The following is a 25673-nucleotide window of genomic DNA, read 5'->3' on the forward strand; positions in this document are numbered from 1 at the left end:
TCGTAATCAATGTCTGAAGTAATTGACTGGAATAATTGCTTCAAAAGTGACTCAATTGATCGAGTGGTAATTTGGTCAAAAATAAGTCACTGATCTTTGCGAATTAACGAGGGATGTTTTTTTTCTTTTTTTTTTTTTTTTTTTTTTTTAGAGATAAAATTCATCTGTTTTTCGTCATTCAATCAATGCTTGTGTATTTGAATTCAAGGAACATGAACATGAAGTTACTTGCAGTGAAATCTTGATCGATGTGATTCATCTTGTTTCGTGGAAACTTGATTTATAATTCTCATTTTTGTTGAGGATGTTTTTTTTTTTTTTTTTTTTTTAGTTTCTTTAGTATACAAATTCGTAAATTTTCGAAAAAAGAAGGACGAAATATCGTAGATGTAGTTTTTAATTTACTTACATCTTTCCAATTTTCAGTAATGAATCTTTTATGAGACCTACGATGTTACGTTGCTGCTCTTTCCTCGAAATTTATGATACTTTTCTACTTTTTTTTAATTTACGACATATCTTTCCAATCTTCAATAAGGAATCTTTTATAAAAATAAGGAAAATTATAGTATGAATAACTGAGTGAAAAATTCTTTTACACTCAGATTAAAAAAATCTGAAACGTATATACATAAAATACACAAAATATACGCGAAAAATATTATTGACCGATGATTTTTTCCCCTGGAATTACGATTCTATCGATATAAATTTCAGGAGGCAAAACATCGAGAATTTAATTTAAAAAACTTTTTGTTGCTCTTTGTTCAAAAAAAAAAAAAAAAACAGAAAACAAATTGAAACGCATAAACTAGGACAGGAATCGTACTTTTCGCGTAAAGATATAAATTTCCAGACGTAGGAAATTTAATATTGGAGATCCTTGCAAATCGAAATAAACCCGAACAAAAAATAATTTTGAAACGGATCGAAAAATCTAAAATACGAAATTTTTATCTTCGAAGGAGAAAATTTTTGACAAGTTATACAGTTTTCTTTTTTTTTTTTGAAAACAAGACAATAAAATTAAATTGAGAGAAAGAGATATCTCTCTCATATTGGCGAGTTTAAAACAAGGATAAGGATACGAAAATATTCCCTCCTCGATCGATTGTTCTATTCGATTCGATTCGTCGGTACAGAACGGCAACAATAAATTCTTTAATGCAAGCGATCTTACGTAATCTGGTTTTTGCGCAAGCGAATCTGCATGAACATGTTTACGCGGCAATAGTAAATTGCCATCGAAGACGATTATTACGATAAATGTTTGCACGATTCGTTCTCTTTTTTTCTTCGTTTTGCCCCTCATTTCCCTCTCTTTCTCCCCCTTTTTACGCGCGCAAAACTTGATTAAAAACCGACCTATCGACGAGTTACTTTATTTTTCGTTTGTTTAGCAACTTTTATGGTTTACGTTACGTTCCGTTCCAATCTTCTGATCCTCGTATCAATTTTTAACGAGTCGCTTAAAAAAAAAAAAAAAGCGCTTTGGTTGTACTTTCGTGTTTTTGCAAGTAGTGAAAATATTTATACAGCTGCACAAATATTTAAGATCAGTAGATACTTTCGTCGCCATTCTGTAGCACGGATGGGAAATGTAAAAAAAGAAAAAAAGAAGGAATAATATTTTTGCGAATGAACGGTCTATAAAATGTATGCAATATTGCTAACTTGTTTTGTCTGAAAAGATAGAATTCTTGATTTTATACAATTATATATATGATAGTTAACAATATCTGATACATTCGTCGTAATTTATAAACGACTATAACTATTCGTATTATTTGCGCTAACCTTAAAAATGCAAAAATATTAAGGAATGCGTGTTTCACATTTTTAATTCATCTTAATCGGAGATTCTCTCTCAAAAAAGAATAACGTTTTATTCTCTGTAAAACAGAGCTCATCTATTGTCTTTATTATTTTATAAGTTATAACAAAAATATATAACGAGAATCTCAACGTTAATACAAATTATTTTACAACTTGTTTTTAAACTTACAGTACAGTTATTGTATTATTGCAACTTTCATATAAAAGAAAGAATAGAAGATATAAAAGAAGAAGAAGAAGAAGGAAAAAAAGAAAATGGTAAAAGGTCCAAACCCTTCGCGTCACGAGTAAGCCAGATATCATATTACATCCATTCCCCGCGTTTTAACCTCCTCGTAATTATACCTTAAGCGATTCCACAAAAAAGACTCTTCTCGTCGAAGAGTCCGTGCAACGGTTGCGGAAAAAGATTCTCCGCGATCACGTTCCCTGAACGTGTGCATTTGAGAATATGTCTGCATATCCGCTAAATGCCCATCGAATCCACAGTGGCGTCCGTGTGCGTTGATATTGATTTGTTGCGAATTTATATTTAGACTCGGCGGCGAACTTGCCTTGGAACGAGTTATTTATCCTTCGGTGTGTTTTCCCCGTTGAGAGCGTGCTCGCTTACGGGGAATTACATGTCGAAAAGCTTCTTTGTCGTATCGCGTACCAGTTGCACGTCCGTGTAGAGGCATCCACGCCATCCCCGGTTCCCTGTAAAATATCGGACCGAGTTTTATACACCGAGTCTATTACGTTTTTCCCGCGTTTCTTCCTTTTTTTTTTTCTCTCTCTTTTCATTTTCTTCCGACGTCAAAGCGTACGTGGAAGAGTTTTGTCGATGAGAGATGGAAACACAGATTGGTATTTGAAATTTGTAACCAGCATATTGATCGTTTTCGAACGAAGGAGGATGAGTGAAAAAGTGTGTTTATTTAATATTTTTATTTTTAATCGTTGGGAAAGATATTGCTTTTATAGGGAACAGAAGTTATTATTACCGACTGAGTTGTTAGTGGCATGGTAATAGAATTGGTGTCGGGGGGATTTTAAAGAGGAGAATAATCTTCTATTGGACAAGATTTCTTTGATTTGATTTTCCGAAAATTTTTATCATAATTATTTGGAAATATCATCGTCGTAAAAGGATCTTTTCATTATTTTCTTAAATTTTTTTTCTATTGTTTCGTATTGTTAAAAGATATTTTATAAAAGTGAATATTTCTTCTATCGCGAAAGTTATTGGTGACATCAATGATGAAACTGTGATTGAAACGAGATATTAAATTTGTTGTTTTCACAGTCGATGAGAAGTTTTATCCTAGATTTTTTTTCTTTTTTTTTTTTTATACATTTTCATTTTTATTATTGACTTTTAATTACAAATATTCTACCAGATAAGAATGGAAATATTTTTGCCGTGTAGGTCATTGGTGACTCACGGTCGATTTCATTAATATTGGAGACTATTTCATAATGTTACCGGTACGTTTCGTGTCGCGTGGCCACCGTGATGACCTACTTAGTTTTCATTTCCAACCAATCTTTTTTCTTTTTTTCTTTAAATTCCTAAACCATCTTTCAACGGATGGATAATAATTAAAATAATAGATTGCGTATATATATATATATATGCACATATTCTTTTATTTAAATATCGACCATAATCCAATCCAATACCATAATGTTATTCGTGTTAATTTCTCTTTGCGAAGAAAATCGTTAAAAGTTTGGAAAATAAGTTCGATCGGCGTGTTCCGATGTCAGCCATACATTTTCATTATCTTATTTTAATTAATCAATGTAATAATTGCGTGCGTATGGCGAAACGCCACTGGAGGCACGTGTGGAGTTACACGTGCACGATTTACCTGGCGACGACGAGGCAAACGGAGGAATGCGTGTAACGTAAGGCACAGTACCGTATCAAATAACGGTTGTGCCTACTGCAAGCAGAGCGTACACGGCCATTTTATGTTCCGGCCTCTTAAAAATTGTCGAAAAACCTTCGTTTGTCGTAAAATTACAGCCAGTTACAGGCAAACGATCGAACAATACGGTATTTCTGCAATAATTGTTTCTAAAAAGGATAATTGCCTGTATGTAAACGGATATTCTCGTTGTCAGTGACATAGGAAAAAGATTAAAAATATATTTATATTATTGAAAACACGTATAAAATTAATCTTTCGATATTTTGCAATCTGTCTCTTAATTTTTATTCACGTCATCGAAAATCGGTTCGAATTAATAAGAAAATTTATTTATATTATCGTGAAAATACAAAATTCATATATTTTTTTTTTACAAAATATAGATATGATTGAAATATATACAAGAAGAAAAAACATTAAGGATCGTTATCCATAACGAGGATGAGGATAAATTCAAAAATGTGCCACTGCTCTTCGTTATCTCTTGTCGATAATTTCGTCAATGAGAAAAATATTTTCCTTTTTACAATATATCTGCTTTAATTTGATTTGTTCAATTTACATATTCTACCTATGTCTCTAAACGATACGATTTTATAATCAATGATGGGATTACTTGAACCAGCCAAGACTCTAATCGGGCTAACCGGGATCTCTTATCAATTTTTTTAAAATACAGATATACGGAAAATATTTAGAACGGCAGTAATACGATCAATTTTTGCGCGATTCCCAGGTTAAACGATTCGACAGCCCTCGAGCATAGTCGCGGAAGTTCCGCTTTTGTCTGACCCAGATAGTCGGCATTCACTCGCTATTTCGTAACGGGATCGACTACTTTCTTTCGCCAGACGAAAGCCAACTACACGTGCACTTAATATCACGCGATATATTCCCTTCTCTGATTTATATGCAGCACAGTGGGACGACTATTGTCAAGGAACAACGGGACGATACGCTTATTTCTAAACAGATATTAAACGATCGATGATAATACACAGCAATATGCTTGCAACTGTGTCTTGTTAAAGAAGACAGATTTCAGGTTTTTTTTTTTTTCCAGTGTCGCTAATAATCGAGATAATAATAGCTTATTGAGAGATTTTCTGGAAAAATAATTATTTATTTATGGCATTCGTATTGAACAATATCTTTAATTATTTTACCTTTACATCCCAAAATTTTTGACATTATTCTTCAACTTTTGATTTCCAATAGGATTTGAAAATTTGTCGGGAAGAGAAAGTAAAAAATTTTCGTTCGCTTCGTTTTAAATTATTCGGATTATCGACGCAAGATGAAAAGTTGAATTATAAAACGAAAAAGTGTTTTAGAAATTTGAGTGGACTTTAAATGATTGATAAAAAAAAAAAATTAGGTTAATTATATTCTATCTGCGAATGACTCATTTGAATAGTATAATTAATCCAGTTGTATTTTTAAAACTAATTAATCTAATTATATTTTTAGAACTAACATATTTAGCAATTTTCCCTGCAAATTAAATTGCATTTTTTCAAGTATAATTTTAAACAAGTTATAAACGAGTTTTATTATTATACGTTACGGTTATATAATTATTATTTTTTGATCTTTCATTGAATATGAAAATGTAATTATGCTTTTACGTGTGGTTTGCATCATTTCGTTCCTATTTCAAATGACAACACTTTACGTCATTCGTATCACGAGTCTTATTATCGTTTTTGAACAAAAAAAAAAAAAAAGAAAAAATGCAGCGATTAAGAAAAAAAGGAATGTTCCATTTTTCCTTAATAAACTTGAAAAGATACATATGTATGTATATATATATATATATAAAATATTGTAAGAATGAAACGACACTTTTTTAAATCAAAATCATCTTTGATCTTTTCAATGATCAAATGTGATAATTAGTGTATTAAAAATTTGGAATAAATTTTGAAAGAAAGGAAAAAAAAGGAATTATGATTATCATATTATACGTGTAAAATAAATATATGTAATATCGTTCTTTTGATTTATCTATAAAACTGCTATTTCTAAATTCTGAATAAAAAAAAAAAAAAAGAGATAGAAAGAAGATCATTCTCATCACGAACATTTATACAACATCGATTTTGATTGAAACATTTTAGAAATGCTGCACTGAAAAAAAAATATATCTACGCGAAATAAACGTAGATGCAATTCCTTTTCTCCTTTGTAAGTATGCAACGTGAAAATTAAATTTCGAACGTGAAAATGTAAAGGAAAAAAAAAAAAAAAAAGAAAGTACTATCGCCACCATTCACTTACGTTCGAGTGATAAAAACCTTTGACGCGATTCAATTTATTTTCAATGATGCTTCACAAGTTTCACCATGAGAACTGAAACGTGTGACAAACTTGTTATCGTTCCTATCGTGTATCTAAAATTTGATTCGGCTATTTGTAAATACACAACACGGCGATAAGCACTATTTCGCGTGAAATGAAATTGTTAAGCAACGATAAGCAACACACGTTATCTGTTATTTAACAACTGATGTTGCAAGAAGAAGGAGGAAGGAGAGGAAAAAAGAAAAAAAAAAAAAAAAGAAAGAAAAATTATTCGTACTCTAGACTGCCACGAATATTTTCTTCCAAATCTGAAAAAAAAAAAAAAATAAAATAAAATAAAATCTTTATATAAAACGAATGGCTCAATTATAATATTGTTTTTAGAAATAGGGAAACAATGTTATTCGTAAAATAATTTTACTTTCAAATTAAAATTTATAAAAGCAGCGTGAGGAAAGGATCGATTTTATATTTTTATAGAAGAAAAAAAAAAAAGAAAAAGAAAGAAAAAGAAAAGATTTCCATCTGTTGAATTAAATTAATTCTAAATATTTTTTTTAGAAATATCAATCAAAATAAATGCTAATTTAAAAAAACTTTTTCCTTCGAATAATTCTAATCAATTCCCCGAATAACAAAGTGAAATAAATTTATAAACCCGATATACCCGATTTTCCAAGTTGTATTGTTGGTAATTTTATGTTTGAATTAATCAGCTTGTACATTCACCAGATAGATATCCGATGACAGTGATATAGATTTCCTGCAGACTCTTCGATTCGTTGGTGAGACACGCGTGGTCAAGGAACCTTACCAACAATACGTATATGCATATTAAACGGTGAATGCGCTATCCATTTTGTGTGTTCACCGCACAGGGTGAACAGACTTCAACCGATGGAATCATAAATCACCTTTGTGAAAGTGTTTTAATGGCGTTGGGACTGCGTTGGCCGACTACCCTTCACCTTCAACTTCGCATGCACCCTTTGAAGATGCATCGTGTTGTGGTGTTGGTCTCCACGTAACTTTCACGTATCTTTCAATAGTAGTAGTAATAATAGCGGCAACGCGTCATATCCTCTTCGTTCGCGAATTTCGTGATAACGGGACATTTATTTTTCTTACATTACACAGATCAATATTCATTTACTTATCGCTCCTTCTATTTTTACTCGCTCACTCCACTCGCTGTTCTCTTTGAAATTTACAAATTATTATTATTATTCCTCGAGCAAAGTTATTTATATTTCTAATTATTCCTCGATACTATACTTCCAGCTTTAGTTAAAATTGTGCATTTGCATTGTAGATAGGACACGAGTATGCTAGATAATAAGTTAAGAGTTAATCGTGTTCGGGACAATGCGTGTATAATGGTATTAATAAATAAAAGTCGTTATCAACCGAGCGAGAGAAATATTAACAGAAATACGATTTAAAAAAAAAAAAAAATTTCGATATAATACGTTTTATTTATTTATTTATTTAATACCAAGAGCCTCGAGTGTCGCGTTGAAAGTTAACGATAAAACTCGAAATACTCGTTTGCGCGTGAAAAGTAGTCTTTTTTTTTTCTTTTGCAGTTCTGTGTTTCACCTTTTACTTTTCTATAAAAATCTCTTCTTTCTCTCTCTGTCTGTGTCTGTGCTCTGCATTTCTGCATCTCTCTCTCTCTCTCTCTCTTTTTCTTTTTTTTGATTATGTAAAAAATCCTTTCAAAACGAACGAGGAAATTTTTTCGTAGAAGAAGAGACGGGGAAAAAATCGCGTGGAATCAATTTTTTTTTTTTCTTCGAACGATAAATACGATACGATACGACAACAGTTCAATCACGAGTGAGAGAGAGCGACTGTGTTAAACATCTCAGATTTAGAGGTTTAGTAAGAGACGGCCGCGAATTCCTGACATCGAGACGATATTCCGAAATTAAAATCGAGACGAGGGTCTAAATATAGAAAGAGGCCGAGAAATCTTTCCTCCATCGTTCCCCTCTGAAATTTTTTTTTTTTCAGATCGCTTTAGATCTTAATCGGGTAAAGCTTTTTCCTTAATCACGCAATATGTTACATCACGGTTTCAAAGTGGACTTTCCTGTCCTTTCGAAACAGAATTTTCTTAAAATCATTCATCTATGATAATGGATATTATATTATAATAAGAAAGAGGACGGATACACTCGTGTTCATCGTTTAAAGTTTTTCTTCTTATTATTATTCAATTTTTAAAAAGAAAAAATTTTTTAAAAATCGTCAAAACTTAACCTTTGCATTTTCGTTGCCTCATTAAAATTGGGATAAATGCATACGTAAATTCGAAGCATTCAATGCCAAATTGCATTTATCTAAACATGTTTAAGATCTTTAATTATCACGATGTATATTCTTGGTAACGTTTGACGAAAAGCGTGAAAAGTGTGTTTAGCAAGTGGTCGAAGATGTGTTCGAATCCATGAACAGTAATCCAGATTGAGGGAGGCGCGTGGACGGTACTCGAGTTTGCTCGTGGTTGCTTTTACTACCTTGACATGGATTCCCGGCTGGCAGTCAGGGCCGGGGACGCTTGCGAAGGACCCCCGCGTGTTAATTTCACGTGGAAACCCTTTTAACTTTGAGGCGAAAATTCGATCGATTTATCGTGCCCTCGACACAAGCACGCGCGACACGATTTTATTATTGACACACGTGTGGAAACAAAAACGTGTACATTTTGTTATTTAAAAAGTATAGAGATACTTGTTACTTTTAATTAAACATGTCTCAACAGCTTTATAAATGCTGTTTTTTTCGATGCTCTCCTCTTTCGACAATTCGAAAGGAAAATTTGTTTTTTAAGTTCATGCTCTTTATTAAAAGTTTTATTACGCACCAAATACGTTAAAAATAGAATAATATTTGTACGTTTTATCGTATAATCGTAAAGACTTATTATTTAAACAGCCCTGGCAAACATCTGTTGCCACACGATGACGTGAATAAAAATTCTCGAGTTCTTCTATTATTTTTCATATTGTGGATACGCGTATCTCGATGATAATTAACCTATATATACATATATATATGTAGATTCTATTAATATTAATTCGAATAGAAACGTATATATATAAAATTTACATACAGATTTTTCTTAAACATTTTATATCTGGAAAAAAAAAAAATTAATTCTAAATAAATTTCGTCAATTGGTTGTCGTCGTGTATTTCTGAACTTGAATTTATAGGTTAATTCTCTCGTTGCGCCATCTGTAGATAATATTGAAAATTACATATACGTTTTTATTTCTCACATCGACCTCTTATTTTATATAACGTTTGTAACGTTTGAGAACATTTCTATTTTGAGAACATATAATTAATTACTAAATATACGTTTATAAGTCTTCTATAATAAAAATCATACATAAAATTATCTCTATTTACGTATTGTAACGTATGTTTTTTTTTTTCCAGTATTAGCAAAAGAGTTTCAATCTGGAAAAAAAAATTCAACTCTAAGAATATCGTAACGTAAAAAGGTTACGAATAAAAATCGATATAATAAGTCTGTTTTCAACCCCGTCGATATACAACATATACATATACGAGTAGAAATACGAGAATATTTTTTTCTCTTCAACTTTGAACGAAGAAAATTTTGCAAGGTGTTACACGCCGCGAGTTTACACGGTAAACCGATACGTAATACATTTTTACACAATTAACAAAATCCGTACTCTGTACCCTCGTGTCGCGCTTTGCATTGAAATCGTCTCGTTTGTTTTTCACGTGGACAAGAGAGAAAACAAAAGGGACATTGTGGCTCTCTGGAACATGAAGGCTCTTTCAGTAGTTGGTATACTTACACGTATGTTTGACGAAATTTCACCGTGTTCACGTAATCAAGTAAACGAGGGAAAAGAAAGAAAAAAGGAAGGATCGTTACGCGAAAGTTGAGCAGAGAGAGGTGGAAGAAGTGAAAGCACTGTTAACGTTCCTCCATTCGTGAAGTTACGCAGATTTTAACGTGTGATTTCCAAGCTTCAAGGACGTTAAATTTCATTTTTCCTTGATTTTTAATATTCTTTAAACGTCGTTTTGTAATTGCTCGTTTCTATATGATAATTTGTGAAATTTTCAGCCTAAAAGAGGGATAGGATTATAATTTGTTCAAAATCGTTAATGATTCTTTTTGTTTTTTAGTTAATCCTTTATTTAATTTTTTGATATCTATAAATTCTTTAGAGATAGATAAGATAACCTCTCTATTTTTTTCTTCTCCAATGCTTTTTTTTTTTTTTTTTTTTTTTTAGAATTCTTGGAATTCTAGTTTCTAGAATTGATAAAATGTACTCGGTCGTTCAAGCATCAGTTTCATTTAAGTTTTTAAGGAATTTGTTGATATTTCAAACTTTTTTAATCTCTCTTTTCTGTTATTCTTCTATCTATTTTTCTATCGTAATTGAAGTTTCAAGAACGAAATAAAATAGAAACAGTCGAGATTGTACAAAATTGTTTTCAATTACCTTTTAATCTTTTAATGTATTTTACAATTTTTGAAAAGTAATTCTATTTTTCTTCTTCTTATTTTTTCTTCTCTTTTTCTTTCCGTAATCGAGTAGTCCGTAGTCAACTTCATTGATTTTTGACATACATTTTTTTTAATGAACTTGATAATTATTTTTATTCTCTTGATTGATTCTTCTTGATTGATTTCTTTTCCATCCTTGGATTCGAAGCTTTACAAAAGATAGAATAGGATATTAATCAATCATGATTTCAAAATCATCGGAAATCATCTCCAATGAAAAGTTAACCTTTTAATGTTTTTTTTTTTAAATCCTTTTTAACTCCAACATGTTGAATAATCATCGAAGATCATCTTCAGTTCAACAAATCAATCTTTTGATCTTCTAAAACCTTTTCAATTTCTATTCTCTTGTGTAGTGGATAGAATTAACCTTTAAGGGGATTGGTAAAGGTTATTCAAGAGTCATTGAAGGTCATTTTCCAAATAACTAGAGGAAATATAAAGTAGGTGGATTATGTTAGGTCAGTCGAATCTTGCATAGGTCATCGGTGATCCATGAAATTCATTAATAAAACTCGTTAAACGTGCTCTAGAAATTAAAACAACATTATTACTTTCCTCTTGAAGAAATTCCTTTAACGATTCACTCTCTTTCTCGAATATTAATTTCCACTTAACAATCGATTGTAAATAAAAAAAAAAAGTACAAGTAGAATACCTTTACCCTACTTATTTCGTTCTCTTCTCCGACTTCTTGATTTGTTACTCTGCCCTACTATTCTAATTATAATTCAATTATGCAATTCCTCATCATGTAAGAATAATAATATAATCCTCTTCTGTAAGTGGGTTACGGAATCTTGTTTCGAAATGTCAAATTGTAAAGAAAAGTATGAAGCGAAAAATTTCATGATTATAATAAAATAAAATAAAATAAAATTCGAAAGATACAGGATTAAAAAAAATCCATGATGTATATATTCTTTGATAAAGAATAATTACATTTGTACAGTCAACGCGATGTAGTAGAAACTCGTTAATTTCCTTTTTTTTTTTTTAGTAATTGCTCAAGTTTAAGATTAACTGTTCACTCGTGTAACATTATGTCAATTTACATTTCGAATTAGCAATTTCAAGCTTGAAAAATTGAAACTAACATTAGATTTCACGCCTAGATTGAATCGGAACGATCCACGATTTAATCAAATTACATAAAAACAACGCCAGTTTTATTTTGAAACGACACTTTAAAACAGAATCATTTCTTTTCGCGGGAAAAATTTTCATCAATTTTTATTTTTTACCAAAAAAAAAAAAAAAAAAAAAACACGTCGCATTGACATTAATTCCACATAGATAAATGCACATATGCACGCACAAGAAAAAAAAAAAATTATAAACGCAACGATTTCCTTTTTTTTTTGTTCGCGTTCAATTTTCACTTACACGATAAATCCGAACTAGACAAGTGCTAAAGAGAAAGAAAAAAAAGGAGGAGGGAAGGAAGGAGGGGGAGGTGTCGAAAACACTTTATACATATCCATATCCACGGCCGAAAAGTAAAAAAAAAAAAAAAAAAAAAATTCGCGGTTCCCAACAGGCTGTTTCACATTTCACGGTTCGATTGGAGCCAAGTCACGGTCTGTTCGAGATCGGCCATGATTTAAACGGAACACCGATCTAACACTTCCGGGCTACGCTCGGTCCGCGTGTGTTCTCCTCCATCCGCGGTCTCGTTTTAAAAACACACAGCTGCATTCTAGCGGATCAGTATTTACGCACATTCGCGTGCATGCCCGCACACCTGCCGATATTAACTGCAGGTGCATCTACATTTGCGCACGCCACCTTGAGCGACTGCCGTGCCACGCGATATTTCACGATCCGGCCACACCGAGACGTATGACGAATCACTACCTCTGCTTTCCCTCCGCTTTGTCCCCGGACACTCATTTCCCCTATGAAATGATTTCATACCACTCTCCGCGAGCAGCCACGCGTCGCGCTCCCAAGATTCCCAGAGTTTGACGTTTTCCGTGTGAATCGATTCGTGGGCGTGAAGGAGGATTTTATTTTTTTTTTTTTTTCTCTCTCTTAGTATTTGGTTCGTAGTATTCGTAGATTTGATGCCTTTCAGCTTTTTTCTTTCGAATTTTGAATTTTCTTCTTTTTCGAACAAGATTGCGTTTTTGATAAAGCGTTGTTGCTTTATTAGGGGAGGGGGGGAAGGAAATTGAAATAATGATCTTCGATGACGAACGAATTGTTATAATTGATTTGCTTTTGAAAGGGCACGTGTAATTAATATTTCTTTGATTTCGATCTCTCTATTTTTTTCATTGTGAAAATAATTTACAAGTAATGGTTCGAGAATTCGTGACCGTGAATATGGAAAAAAAGGCGGCGTAAACGAAAAGAAAAAGAAGAAAAAAAGTAATGGATAGAAGAAATTTTAAATCGATCGTCCCTTCTTTTTCTCGTTTCGCATGCAAGGTCGAGATCGCAGGCGAGCTGATTCGATAATCGAACCCGGGAACCGTGCAAGCGTCATTTTGCAATCATCACCTTCGTCGACCTTGCCTGTCTTTTTTGAAACGACCAGCGTCTAGATATCGATTCCAAAGTCGTGAAATCGCAAATACCATCATTACTCCGCGCTATTTTTTCCTCATCGAAGTTCCCCCCACCCCCCCCCCCCCCCCCACGAACAATATATAATTACATTCTCTCCCTCCTCTCATTTTTCAGTTTCGTAATTTGCATTCGAAAACACGTAATCCATTTTGAAAATGTAGATCGATACCTTGCTAATTTGAGTATTGTCTTTGTTTTCAATCGTTGTGATTGATGGTCGTGGTTATATTTTTTTCTCGTCGTTTGAACTACTATTTTTTTCTTTTTTTCTTTTCGTTTATCTCGTGCAATTATGTACATGTAATTTTCATTCGAAATTTCGGTATTGGACGGGGGAAAGCGATTGAATATTTAAAATATTCCAAAATAAATATTTGTCCCGTTTCAAGCCGTCATTTTGTTTAAAATGTTGTCGAATAATTTGAAAATTTCCCAGATTTAGAAAAATTTAGAAAGCTGATTCGATAAACAATCTCAAGGTTTTAACTAATCGAACAGCGCAAGAGAGATATGGATAGATATAATATTCTAAAATTCAATATTTCAAACGTGTCTCCAAACAAGTTTCTAAGCAAATACGAAATGGCGATGAAGTTAAATTTCGAAATTTTAATTGAAACATTGTTAAGTAACATATAAATAAAACGTTATATAATTTTATTTCATTAAAGACCATGATTATACCTAAATTTCTTAATTCTTTTTAACAGGAATTAATTTCCATTACGACGATCGTTACTTCCATTCCCATTAAAAAGAGGGAAAGATTAAAAATAAAAATTGAACTCGAACTATTGAACCTGGATATTATTAGGAGAGGCGAATATCTGAAATCTGTTCTGATTGGAAATGGTTCGAATAAAATTCATTTGACAAAGCGATTACGAAAGAGAGCTTTGGCCTAAAGATAATTTCACATAGTTTCAGATGAAAGGAAGGAGGAGGGGAGGGGGGAGGGGGGGAGGGGGAGGGGGAAGGTGTCGAACAAAGATGAATATAACTAAAAACCTGATAAAACCGGATAACACGGTATTGTTCGTAAGCGAAATCTTATTTTCTAAATTGAATGGCGACGACAGAGAGAGAGAGAGAGGTGGCGGCACTAGTGTTCCGCAATGAAACTAACGCATTTCGTCGATTTGCACAATGGAAAACGTGAATTAATCAGAGCAGAAAGTTAATCGTGGGAGTCAACGTGCTTTTTTTCCAACGATTGCTCCTATCATTTCTTTCAGCGTCTTTCAAGATTGCGTACGTTGATGATTGTACCGTGATGTACTGTTACTTGATTGTAGTAATTTAAGTATGTGTACTGTATACACGTGTAACATGTAACAATAATTTGTTGTATTATTGTTAATGATAATAATAAATTTTGTGAATTTTTAATATCACATTACAAACGATAATCGCGATAATACAATCCCCAACTTGAATCCAAAACTTGCCAAGTCTAGTTTGGTTGGGAATAAAGACTTACTTTAAATTTCAGCCTGCCCATTTAAGCCTCGCGTATAAATTTACAAGTTTCCACTTTGAAAGTAAAATTATATTCTATCTATGATAATATACACCGTGATATATATCAATAAAGTTTCCATTTATATATTTCTTTTATTGTTGTTCGAAAGTGATTAGCGAGGCTTCGTATTTTTTGGACGATCATGCTCCAAATGGATGAATATTATTTCCGGATATTAATCGAAGATCGGATTATTATTCGAAAGGATCCGATTGAAGTCAAATAGAGAGTGCAGCAGTATTTGGATAACCAAGCTTCGATGAAAGTTGTTGGACCAATTTCCTGGAACAATTAGAAAACGATTAGAAAAGTGTTATTATTTTTATCTTTCGAAAGATAATAATAACAACACTTCGACTACTCTCTCGAGATAAAATATTTTCTTGATTTAGAATAGTAGAATATACATATCCATGCTCCTCTTGGATCACAATTATACTTGTAAAGTTTTTATTGTCGAGCCAATTTTCTCAAATGGAAATGTATACACGTGTTATCGTGACTCCATTCCTATTCAAAACCCACGTGCCTTTTCACCACTTCCTTGTACCACTTTTAACCTTCGTCATCATTACATCATCATCTTGGCAAGGAATTCACCTTATCATTCATCGAACACGTGTCATTGGACGGGAAGGGAAGTAAAATCGAGTGTTCCTGCTGATTACAGTAAACCTGGCAGACAGCGGAGGCCAGAGGGTTGACATGACGCACTTCGATCTGCTGAAGGTCCTTGGAACTGGAGGTACGTGAACGAAATCCTTTATTACTTACCGATTAAATCCATAATGAAACGACTGATTACTCTCCTTCTCTCTTACAGCCCCAATCGAATACTAAAAATTATTAATTTATTTATTTATTCATTCGTTTTAAATTGAACGACACGTGCAATCTCTAATAAGTAAAATTTAAATATTGTGTTATTTTTTTCTCTCTCGTTTTGCTTTCGTTGCAGTATATTCATTTTATAAAAAAAAAAAAAAAAAAAAGAGTATTTTAATTTATTCTAATGGAAATTTATTTTAGTTGAAATCTCTTTTTTTTTCTTTGTAAAACACGTATACACGATATTTTCATTTGTTTTTATTTCTCTTATATCTTATTTTATATCCCCCCACAGTTTATTCACAACCGATATATTCGAACCAAAAATCTACAAGGATTTATCTAGGATCACACCTAGCCGCACGAAGACGTTGAGTTTTCCCAACGTAGAAGCCATTTTCCTACCTAAAAAACAAAGTTCCCGAGGAATTCTCCATAACACACATAATAAAATATATTTAATACGAATTAAATATATTTTTAAGGAAGTATGAATCGACCGTGAACGGCGATGAATCGTCCGTCAATTCGATTTAGATATTAGACAATGAAGAAACAAAGAAAAAAGAAAAAGAAAAAAACAAACTCTTTTGTGCAGCTTACGGAAAGGTGTTCCTGGTGCGTAAAAGAACTGGAACCGATGCAGGCAGACTCTACGCCATGAAAGTCTTGAAGAAAGCGTCCATCGTTCAGAGAAAGAAGACAACCGAGCACACCAAGACGGAGAGACAAGTTCTGGAGGCCGTCCGCGACAGTCCTTTTTTAGTTACATTGCATTATGCCTTTCAAACGGACGCAAAGTTACATCTGATTTTAGGTGAAGTTTAAGATAACATTATTTTTTATTGAAAATTTATTTCATCCTTTTATTGTTATTTTTTCTTTTTTCTTTTTTTTTTTTTTTTTTTTTTTTTTTTAGAGAAGAAAGTTCTTTTTTTTCATAAAGTTGTGTATCATGTCTTGCGTTTCTTGTAAAGAAATGTATATTTTATCATTTGCTTGTTTAATTAAAGTATTGTGTATATGCAATTATTCATTAAAATAAGCATTTGAGATTTTATCATTAATTGATTCATAGTTAATCATAGATTATTTGAAAATTCCAAATTGAAATTAAGCAGTAATCTTTTAGTTCATTATCATGTTAAGGTATATATTTATGATACAAAAAATTAATAAGAATGTTAAGATATCGAAAAATATTTACCGCGAAAAGAATAGATGTATTTATCGAAAAAATTAACGAATAACTTTTTTATGATTAATGGTAGAGTTTTCAAAAATTCCACAAGATGTAGTTTATATTTTACATAAAGTTTTTGCTTATGTGTAGATATAATGTATAAATAGGTATAAATTTTTTTTTTTATCTTCAATATTACTGTCTGTGTTACTGCCTCATATTGAACAAAAAAAAAAAAAAAAAAAAAATATCCAAGAAAAAGAAGGAATGTATATTTAAGGCAGTTTTCAAAATACGATGCAATCGTGATATCATCATCGAGTCTTCTGTAACGTTGTGTAACCTTCCTCCCTCGTAGAAAGGTATAATCATTTCGTGATTTCGTTTCTTCCTCAATTATTTCTCTTTAGAAGAATATTGCAATATATGAATTATTTTATTTTCGCAATTCGTAGTAAGACGAGTAAATTTCTATTTTAGAATTTATCTAATTGTAATTTTGTTATTATCTATCCAAGTCCAAAAGTCCTTTTATCTATGAAAATTCATATTGTTTACAATCGGTAGATGTAAATTTCTATTATATTAAAAATATTTATAAACGTTTAAATTAATTTTTATGTATTAAAATATTAAATAATTTTTCAATTACCATATCAACGTTTAATTTAGTCGAAACATTTTTTAGTTAAATAATTCTTTTTTATTAAATAAAAGAAAAAGAAAATCCCCAAGAGTGCCACGAAAGATTGGTGAAATATTCAAAAAATACTTCAAATATATTCCATTCGCCAAAGAACATGATTGAATTCCAAATCCTGCACGCAGCCGCTTTATCAATGAATATTTCATAGCCCAATATCTCGTTGACGAGTACCAGTGATAAAAAAAAAAAAAAATATCGTTATACGTTACACCGATTTTTTCGTCTTTTCCAATCTTCTTTAAATTCTTCTTCTATTATTTTCAATCGGATATCATTTTTCTTTTTATTCGAAGACCCAATGATGATGATGATGATTCGACACGAGAATAATGCATCACGCAGAGTTTTCTCGAATCGCGTTTCGAAGGATATTGTCCAGACCAAGGTTAAACGAGAACTTTGCTTTCTTGCAGATTATGTCAGCGGCGGCGAGTTGTTTACGCATCTGTATCAACGGGAACATTTTACCGAGGATGAAGTACGAATCTATATCGGCGAAGTTATTTTGGCGCTGGAACATCTACACAAAGTAAATTCGTTCTTTCATTCATCACCACTTTCTTGAAACGCATTATATCGAACTTAAACTGTTCAATATAATCAGTATATTTAATGATTTTTATTTAAATTTGAAATTTGAAATGGATATACATATAGATGTGCATATATATATATATATATATATATATATATATATATATTGGGCTTTAAAAAAGTTAATATGATGTTTACAAATATTCATATTATTTCTTTTATATCATATACTAGATTTGATTTAAAAATTTTTAAGAACTCTCTTTAATATTTCATCATATAGTAAAGTAAATTTTTGATTTATAGGCTTTAATATAGTATATTTTAATTTCTAATGAAAGAATTCTAAAGCGTAGATATAATATAGATGAATCTTATAATTTAAGAACTCTATGTGGTGTATAGATTGGATCTAATGGCATATGGCATATAACTTAGAGAGTCTATAATTGAAGAATAATTGAAGAATTTAGGGGAGGAGAAATTGATCTTAATATGCTATACAAATTAGATCTATAATTAGGAAGTCTGATATGCTGTTATAGATTGAACTTATAATTTTTTGAACTCTAATATATGATGCACATATAGATTAGACAGTTTAATAACTCTTAATGTCGCATAAAAATTTGTATTTGATTGTAAAAAAAAAAAAAAAAAAAATAGCAAGATTATAAATTTTTAAATCTGTTTTCTTACATATACTGTTTACGCCAGATGTTTTTCTATAAATTATGTACAAAGAAAAAAAATAACATAGTCTCAAGCTTATAATTTTGTATGCACTTTGTTTCAAGTATTACTCGTTGTGCGATAAATTATTAAAATATTCCATTTTTATCGTATATAGTGATCGGTGAAACCTACAATGTTGCTTTCTTTGTTGCAGCTGGGTATAATTTACAGAGACATTAAACTGGAGAACATTCTGTTGGACAAAGAGGGTCATATCGTGTTAACAGATTTTGGATTAAGCAAAGAGTTCCTGCCGCACGAAAGGGACAGCAACGCCCGTGCTTACTCCTTTTGCGGAACTATCGAGTACATGGCACCGGAAGTGGTACGAGGGGGCTCGGCGGGCCACGATATTGTGAGTCAGGATGAATTTACGTCACGATTTGTTCCCTTCATTCCTGGAACTTCGTTATCACGCCCGTGTTACCCGCTTGTCAGATACATTTTTATCGATTCATTTTTCCTTGAAGCAAATTTTCCTTTTTTCCTTACTTTTACTTAGAAGAAAATTGGATTTTTCTTTCTTTTGTGATTTTTCTCTTAAACGTTAAATTTTCTTCTTGTTTTGTATAGAATATTTCTTAATTTAAAATTTAAACTTCTTATATTATTTTGTAAAAAAATCTTTTATATTGAATAATATATATTTTGATATATATATATATTTTTGATTATACTAAAAAAATTAAAAAATAGTGTGTATAACGTGTTTTTATTCAATGAATCATCTATCATGAAATTCCAAAGATCCCTTAGTCATAGATCTTTATATCTTCACAAAAAATATCCAAAGTTTAATAATCATCTTTAATTTATCCATTAACCGTCCATTTAATCGAAATCAGAAATAACCTGGCCACCAGAAATATTCTATTCTAATAATCTAACGATTCGATTTCCAGGCAGTGGACTGGTGGAGTGTAGGCGTACTCACTTATGAGCTGCTGACTGGCGCCTCGCCTTTTACGGTCGAAGGCGAGAAGAATACGCAACAGGACATCTCGCGTCGAATACTGAAAACAGATCCTCCTATTCCCAGCCATCTCAGCCCAATTGTTCGAGATTTTATTCTTCGTCTTCTCGTGAAAGATCCACGACAACGACTCGGTGGAGGGCCAGGAGACGCCAAGGAATTGAAGGAACATCCTTTCTTCAAAAAAGCGCCATCATCGTTCAGCTGGGAGGCACTGGAAAAACGTGAAATTCCTCCACCGTTTGTTCCTCAAATCGCCCATGAACTAGACACCAGTAATTTCTCGGATGAATTTACAAAAATGATCGCAGCTGATAGTCCAGCCGTAGTTCCGCCCAACTATGACAAAATTTTTAGAGGTTATTCCTACGTGGCTCCATCTATATTGTTTGGAGAAAATGCAGTTAGTAAAGATATTTTCAAGGAAGCCACGAAAACCAATACAGAGTCTCAAAGACCGTCAACATCGGATGTACTGGCAGCCAGATTCGAGGAGTCCACATTTTTCCAGAGTTACGAGATAGATCTTCGAGAGGAAGCCTTAGGAGATGGTAGTTTTTCAGTTTGTCGCAAATGTAGGCATAGGAAAACGATGGAAATATTCGCTGTAAAGATTGTCAGTCGCAGGATCGACTGTGGAAGAGAAGCTAGTTTGTTAAGAAGTTGTCAAGGTCACCCAAATATAGTCAAATTAATCGAAGTCCATCAGGACAGAGCGCACACGTACTTGATAATGGAATTGTTATGTGGAGGAGAATTACTGAGGAGGCCAAGACCGTTCAGTGATCAGCAAGCTAGTAGAATAATGCGACAGTTAGCTTCTGCGGTTCGATTCATGCACTCCAGGGGTGTAGTTCATCGAGATTTGAAACCAGAGAACATAGTATTTGCCCATGAGGCAGAGGATTCGCCAGTAAAGATTGTAGATTTTGGTTTTGCCAGAATAAAACGTGGCTGCGAGCCTCTACATACACCCTGTTTCACTCTCCCATATGCAGCTCCAGAGGTAATTGCTAGACAAGGCTATGATCAAAGCTGCGATCTCTGGAGTTTAGGCGCTATTTTATATTCAATCTTATCTGGAAAACCGCCATTTAGATCAGGCTCTCCAGATTTAGCAACTAGAATCAGAGCAGGTGAAATTGATTTTGATAGTGAATCCTGGAGTCACGTGTCTAACTTTGCTAAACAAGTTGCCAAAGGCTTGTTAACCGTGGACCCGAGCGAAAGACTGACAGCCAGCGGACTGGCGAATCATCCTTGGTTACAAGAATCAAATTCATTCGACGTGGCTAGTTCGTATGATGTATTGGATAATTCGAATGCTTTGTTGGAGAAACCGGAAGGCTTCCGATTGCGTGAAGTAGATGGCGCGAGGCTTGCACAGCGCAGGAAGCTGCATAAGCGTTCCACTTCTAGTTCCGTATCGTCGTCTGCTTCTACTACTTCATCGAGTCCCTCTATGCAGCTCCTTCGACCACCTAGTAACACTGCTAACGTTGCAACATCCGTTTCACCAGCCCAACCAAATGCTTTTGATTTCGGCGAAGACAAAGTAAATGAATACCTCAGTTCCTTATCTTCTTCTTCCGATTCAAATTCACCAAGGATTATACATCAAGAACCAGCTAAGAAACGACGTAAACGGGATGAAGATGAGGAAACAAAATCAAAAAAATATAAAAAACAAAACGTCCAACATACAGAAGTTTATAAAAATAGAACTGGTCCAGTGACCAGGTCTAGAAAAAGAAAATTAGAAGAACAGACTATAAATGGGGACGAATTATCGATGTTAGAGTCCTGCGAATCAAGTCACGTAGATTTTAGAGAGATCCATCGAAAACAGAAGACAGGAAAGCGGCCGAAGAGATTGACTACTATTACCGTGGAATAGATAAAATTTGCATCATCTTCTTTTCATACTTCTTCTATATATATATGTATGCATTTCACGTAATGTTGCAACGTTGGCTGCCTTCGACGCTCGAATTCGGGCAACATACATTGCGTCATTCCTATTTCCAGGACTTTGCTTGGGAACCGTTCGAATTTTGTATGAGTTCATAAAAGCGATTCTGTTTTTATTATTAATATTTATTTAAATATTTTATTAATACTTTATTATATTAATGAAGAAGTGTTTAAATTTTATTATTAGTTAATTTATCTAGCATCTTAGATAATTTCAATTAGATATTGAGGTTATGTGAATAATATTATGTGTATAGCATAAAATTAGATGGCAAAATTAAATATTTCTTTATACCCATGTAACTTTATTTTATAATATAAAATTTTATGATATAAAGATAGATTAGTATAATAAATTATAATAACAATTTAAAATTAGTATAACAATTTAAAATTAGTATAATAATTTAAAATTAATATGTTTAGATATTAAATATAGATAAAAATTTAGATATTTTAATGAACCCGTACAAGATTCAATGTGGCGTGTTCCTAACTTTGATTAATTTTTCTTTTTTCGCATTATCTGTGATCAATTGTATAAAAATGAAAAACTAACGAAACATAAAAAGTCGACGAAATTTTTTCGACTTTTTTTAACCCTCATTAATCTTTCTTGGATGAAGAAAAAGGAAGAAAACAAAGAATGAGGGAAAATGTAAAGCAAATAAACGAACGATTTTGTGAAAAAAATAAATAAATAATAAAAATATACAATTCGATTCATGAAAATTACTCATAGAAAATGTGCCTCAGAAAGACGATTTATAAGATGATGAATGTGGTGTATATGTGTTTTGAAGCGATAAAGAAATAGATTTTGGAAAAATGAAACTTTATCTATTTAAACTATATTAGAATAAAAATAAATAAAAAAAAGATAAGAGAGATGCGTGTATATTTCAGTTATTATATTAAGAAAAGAGTAAATGTATTGTGGTGTACACATCGATTATTATTAATTAATTATACATATTATATATAAAAATAAAAATAAACAGACTCTAATCGAAATGGTTTTGTTCATGTGAGCATATATTATATCGAATACATGCTATTCTTATACATTGATTTTTAGTCCTGAATCTTTATAAAAAAAATATTATATATATATATATATATATATATATATATACATTATATATATATATATATATATATATATATAACAAAAAAATTATATATGTACACACAATGAACATGCAAAACCATATACACATGTACATTCTATACATATATAGGATGTTAGAAGATAGGATCAATTCAGGTTATCGAGTATTGTAATCATAATGTATCCGTGTTTCCTCGCGATATCCTTATTTTGTATCAATAAGTTTTAGATATTAATTTCTGTTTTTTTTCCTTTTTGCTAATGAAAATGATTATAAGTATTGTATGTATTATGATTTATTAACAATTGCAGCATCGAAATGTTTATATATAGAGATAAGCCAATTAAAAGTGTTGCACTTTGTTAATGAGAAAAAGAGGGATAAAGAGAAAGCGAAAATGAATGAGCGAATAAGAGAAAGAGATGTATATATTTTACAAGTGTGAGATCGAAGTAAAATTGCGTTGAAATTTATTTTCATAGAGTTTTCGATGCGATTTTATATGATTCAACTTCTCTATTATAGAAAACAATTTGAATAATTATTTAAAATACTTTTAATAATTATGTTAAAAAAATTAATTTAATTTTATTAATAATTTTTTTAATTTTATTAATAATTTTTTTAATTGTATTAATAATTTTTTTAATTTTATTAATAAGCTTTTAGATATAAAATATAAGTTTTGTTCTTCTAAGTTTTGTTCTATCGTAATGAGAAGTTGAAACAAATATCGTTGAAACACGAAAGTTAATTCTATGATGTGTGATGGTAGTTCATTAATTTTCAATGTTTTTATTAAACATTGATTTATTATGCGGTGACTCATGGATATGTTCTAATCGATAATTTATCATAATTCAGATCATGCAAAAATTTGATAAATTCAATTAAGTGATTCTAGATATAGAAATAAATTGAAAAAGTGAAATTTTTACGTATTATATATCAATTTTAGTTCTAGAAATTTAAGTTTGGAAATTTAATTCGGAAATTATGTGTTGGTAACCAGTGTTTTAATTAAAAATATATTTATGATTTTATAATATTTTTAAAACTATTGAATATTTATAATATTTTAAAAACTATTCAATTATAAAAATAAAAAGAACGTTCATAAAATTACGTTATATTCTTTTAATGTAATTAAACTTTTAAAAAATATAAAGATAAAGTATATGCTATTCGTATTTTGAAAATTAATTTTTTTAAAAACAGATCTTTGTACGTAAAAATAGCACCCTATAATTTTTATTCATTTTATTATGTAGAATCATCCCATTTTTTAATATTATTTTTTATACTAAGATTTACACTTGCAAATCTTCCAAAATTATTACACATCTTCCAAATCAAAAATAATATGTAATTTTTTAAATAACTTCCACTTATTAACTTAATTTTGAGTTTGAAAATGAACGTTAATTCGTAATTAATCTTTTAGATGCGAACAAATCTGCGAGTCACAATGTATCAGTTTAGTGTTTAAGCAAAATAGATAGATAGAAGAAAAGGAAAAGAGGTGTGAGACTGTTGTGAAAAAAAAAGTGCAACATTAAAGAAAAAGAAGAAAATAGTAAAAAATATAAGTGAAGGAGAAAGGATGGCGAAGACTGAATGGTTGTACACGGACTCAGGGAACAGAGAGACGCAACCGAGAAAAAATTCTTTAAAAAGCAAAACAAAAAAAAACAAAAAAAAAAAATAAAAAAAAATTGATTACGAAAAAGATGAAAGCGTTCCACATAATGGGAAACGTGCTTCTACCAAAGACGGCTGAGGCAAAATCACTTTGCAAAGACCAAAAAAGTAAAAAAAAAAAATCAAAAAAATTTTAAAAATAAGAAAAAAGAAAACTTATCTTATTGAAATATTGTGAAAAATGTAATTTCTAAATCATTGTGTGATTTTCAGGCGTAATTATATAATGTTAATTATATAATGAAAAAAATAAAGGAAAAAAAAAAAAATAAATTGAAAAGAGATATTTAAATGAGAAAGGGGGGACGGGGAATCAGATATATATATATATATATATATATACTATACTATATATATATATATATATATTATTATATATTTAATATAAGACTATATATTAGAAAAACATATTTCTCTAATAAAAAGATATTTCTATTTAGAAATCATAAAAGTCATTATTGAGTCTAAGTTGCTATCAGTTGAACTGTAAAAAGAAGGAACTGATTTTTTCTAGATACATATATTATTGTTATGTTATTAAAAATAATAAATAAAAAAAGAAGAAGTGAAATAAAGAAAAAAATAAAAGTGATTTTTGAAAAGTATAAATATATAGGACGTCATAAAAGTCTAGTGCATTCTTTTGATAATTTATATTTAATCGTATCATCTATATCAATATGATTATATTTGTTGAATTTGCATCGATATTTGTCCAAAGAATAATATAGTATCTTTATTTAATTCAAATAACAATTTGCTTATGCTAAAGAGAGTTTACATTTTTTTTTCTATTATAGATTTTCTTGAAAAAAAAATCAAATAATGATATATTTATATTATTATATTATATTATTTATATTATTCATTGTTTCCATTATTTCTTTATCGATAAGTTATGCGATAGACTTTTGAGACAATCTATATATCTACATATTATATATAATTATATACAGATTCAAGCTTGTATCATATGATAAAGAGTGCTCTTCTGTTGCTATAAATATGTAAGAGAGATGAGATACCTTTGTTACTACTGGTTGTTAAATATATCATAACATAATATTTATTTATATAACGAATTTCTTTATTCGCTTCATAACCTGCTTAAATTAAGATTAAAAAACATATTTTTTAAATATTTTTCTTTTGCTTTCATTTTAATTTATTGTTATTTATTTATGTTATTTTTTTCTTTTACTTTTA

The 25673-nt window shown here is 30.9% G+C and overlaps 1 protein-coding gene and 1 long non-coding RNA gene across 8 annotated transcripts in view; one reads left to right on the forward strand and one right to left on the reverse strand.

Moving 5' to 3' along the window:
* The window catches only part of LOC100870455 (ribosomal protein S6 kinase alpha-5), a 43072-nt gene extending 20402 nt beyond the window's left edge, over positions 1 to 22670 (forward strand). For all 5 annotated transcript variants that reach the window (XM_012483432.2, XM_086917250.1, XM_031915016.2 and 2 more), the window contains 5 exons: positions 15392 to 15466; positions 16148 to 16366; positions 17852 to 17967; positions 18862 to 19062; positions 19610 to 22670. In XM_012483432.2, the coding sequence (XP_012338886.1) occupies positions 15392 to 15466; positions 16148 to 16366; positions 17852 to 17967; positions 18862 to 19062; positions 19610 to 21577 (2579 nt within the window). In that variant the 3' untranslated portion in view covers positions 21578 to 22670. The remainder of the gene's footprint in view (positions 1 to 15391; positions 15467 to 16147; positions 16367 to 17851; positions 17968 to 18861; positions 19063 to 19609) is intronic.
* LOC116413918 (uncharacterized) lies at positions 1922 to 12422 on the reverse strand. Of its 3 annotated transcripts, none has more exons than XR_015295103.1 (3): positions 11284 to 12422; positions 10561 to 11154; positions 1922 to 2535 (listed from the first exon to the last, which is right to left on the reverse strand). It is a non-coding gene; the product is annotated as an uncharacterized LOC116413918 (long non-coding RNA). The 3 variants fall into 3 exon arrangements; XR_015295102.1 differs by lacking the exon at positions 1922 to 2535 and adding an exon at positions 9576 to 10176; XR_015295101.1 differs by lacking the exon at positions 1922 to 2535 and having other exon boundaries at positions 10224 to 11154.
* Positions 22671 to 25673: the final 3003 nt, after the last annotated feature.

This window comes from Apis florea, unplaced genomic scaffold, assembly GCF_048593485.1.
Source record: "Apis florea isolate Af1SG1 unplaced genomic scaffold, ASM4859348v1 contig_2201_pilon, whole genome shotgun sequence".
Lineage (NCBI taxonomy): Eukaryota > Metazoa > Arthropoda > Insecta > Hymenoptera > Apidae > Apis > Apis florea.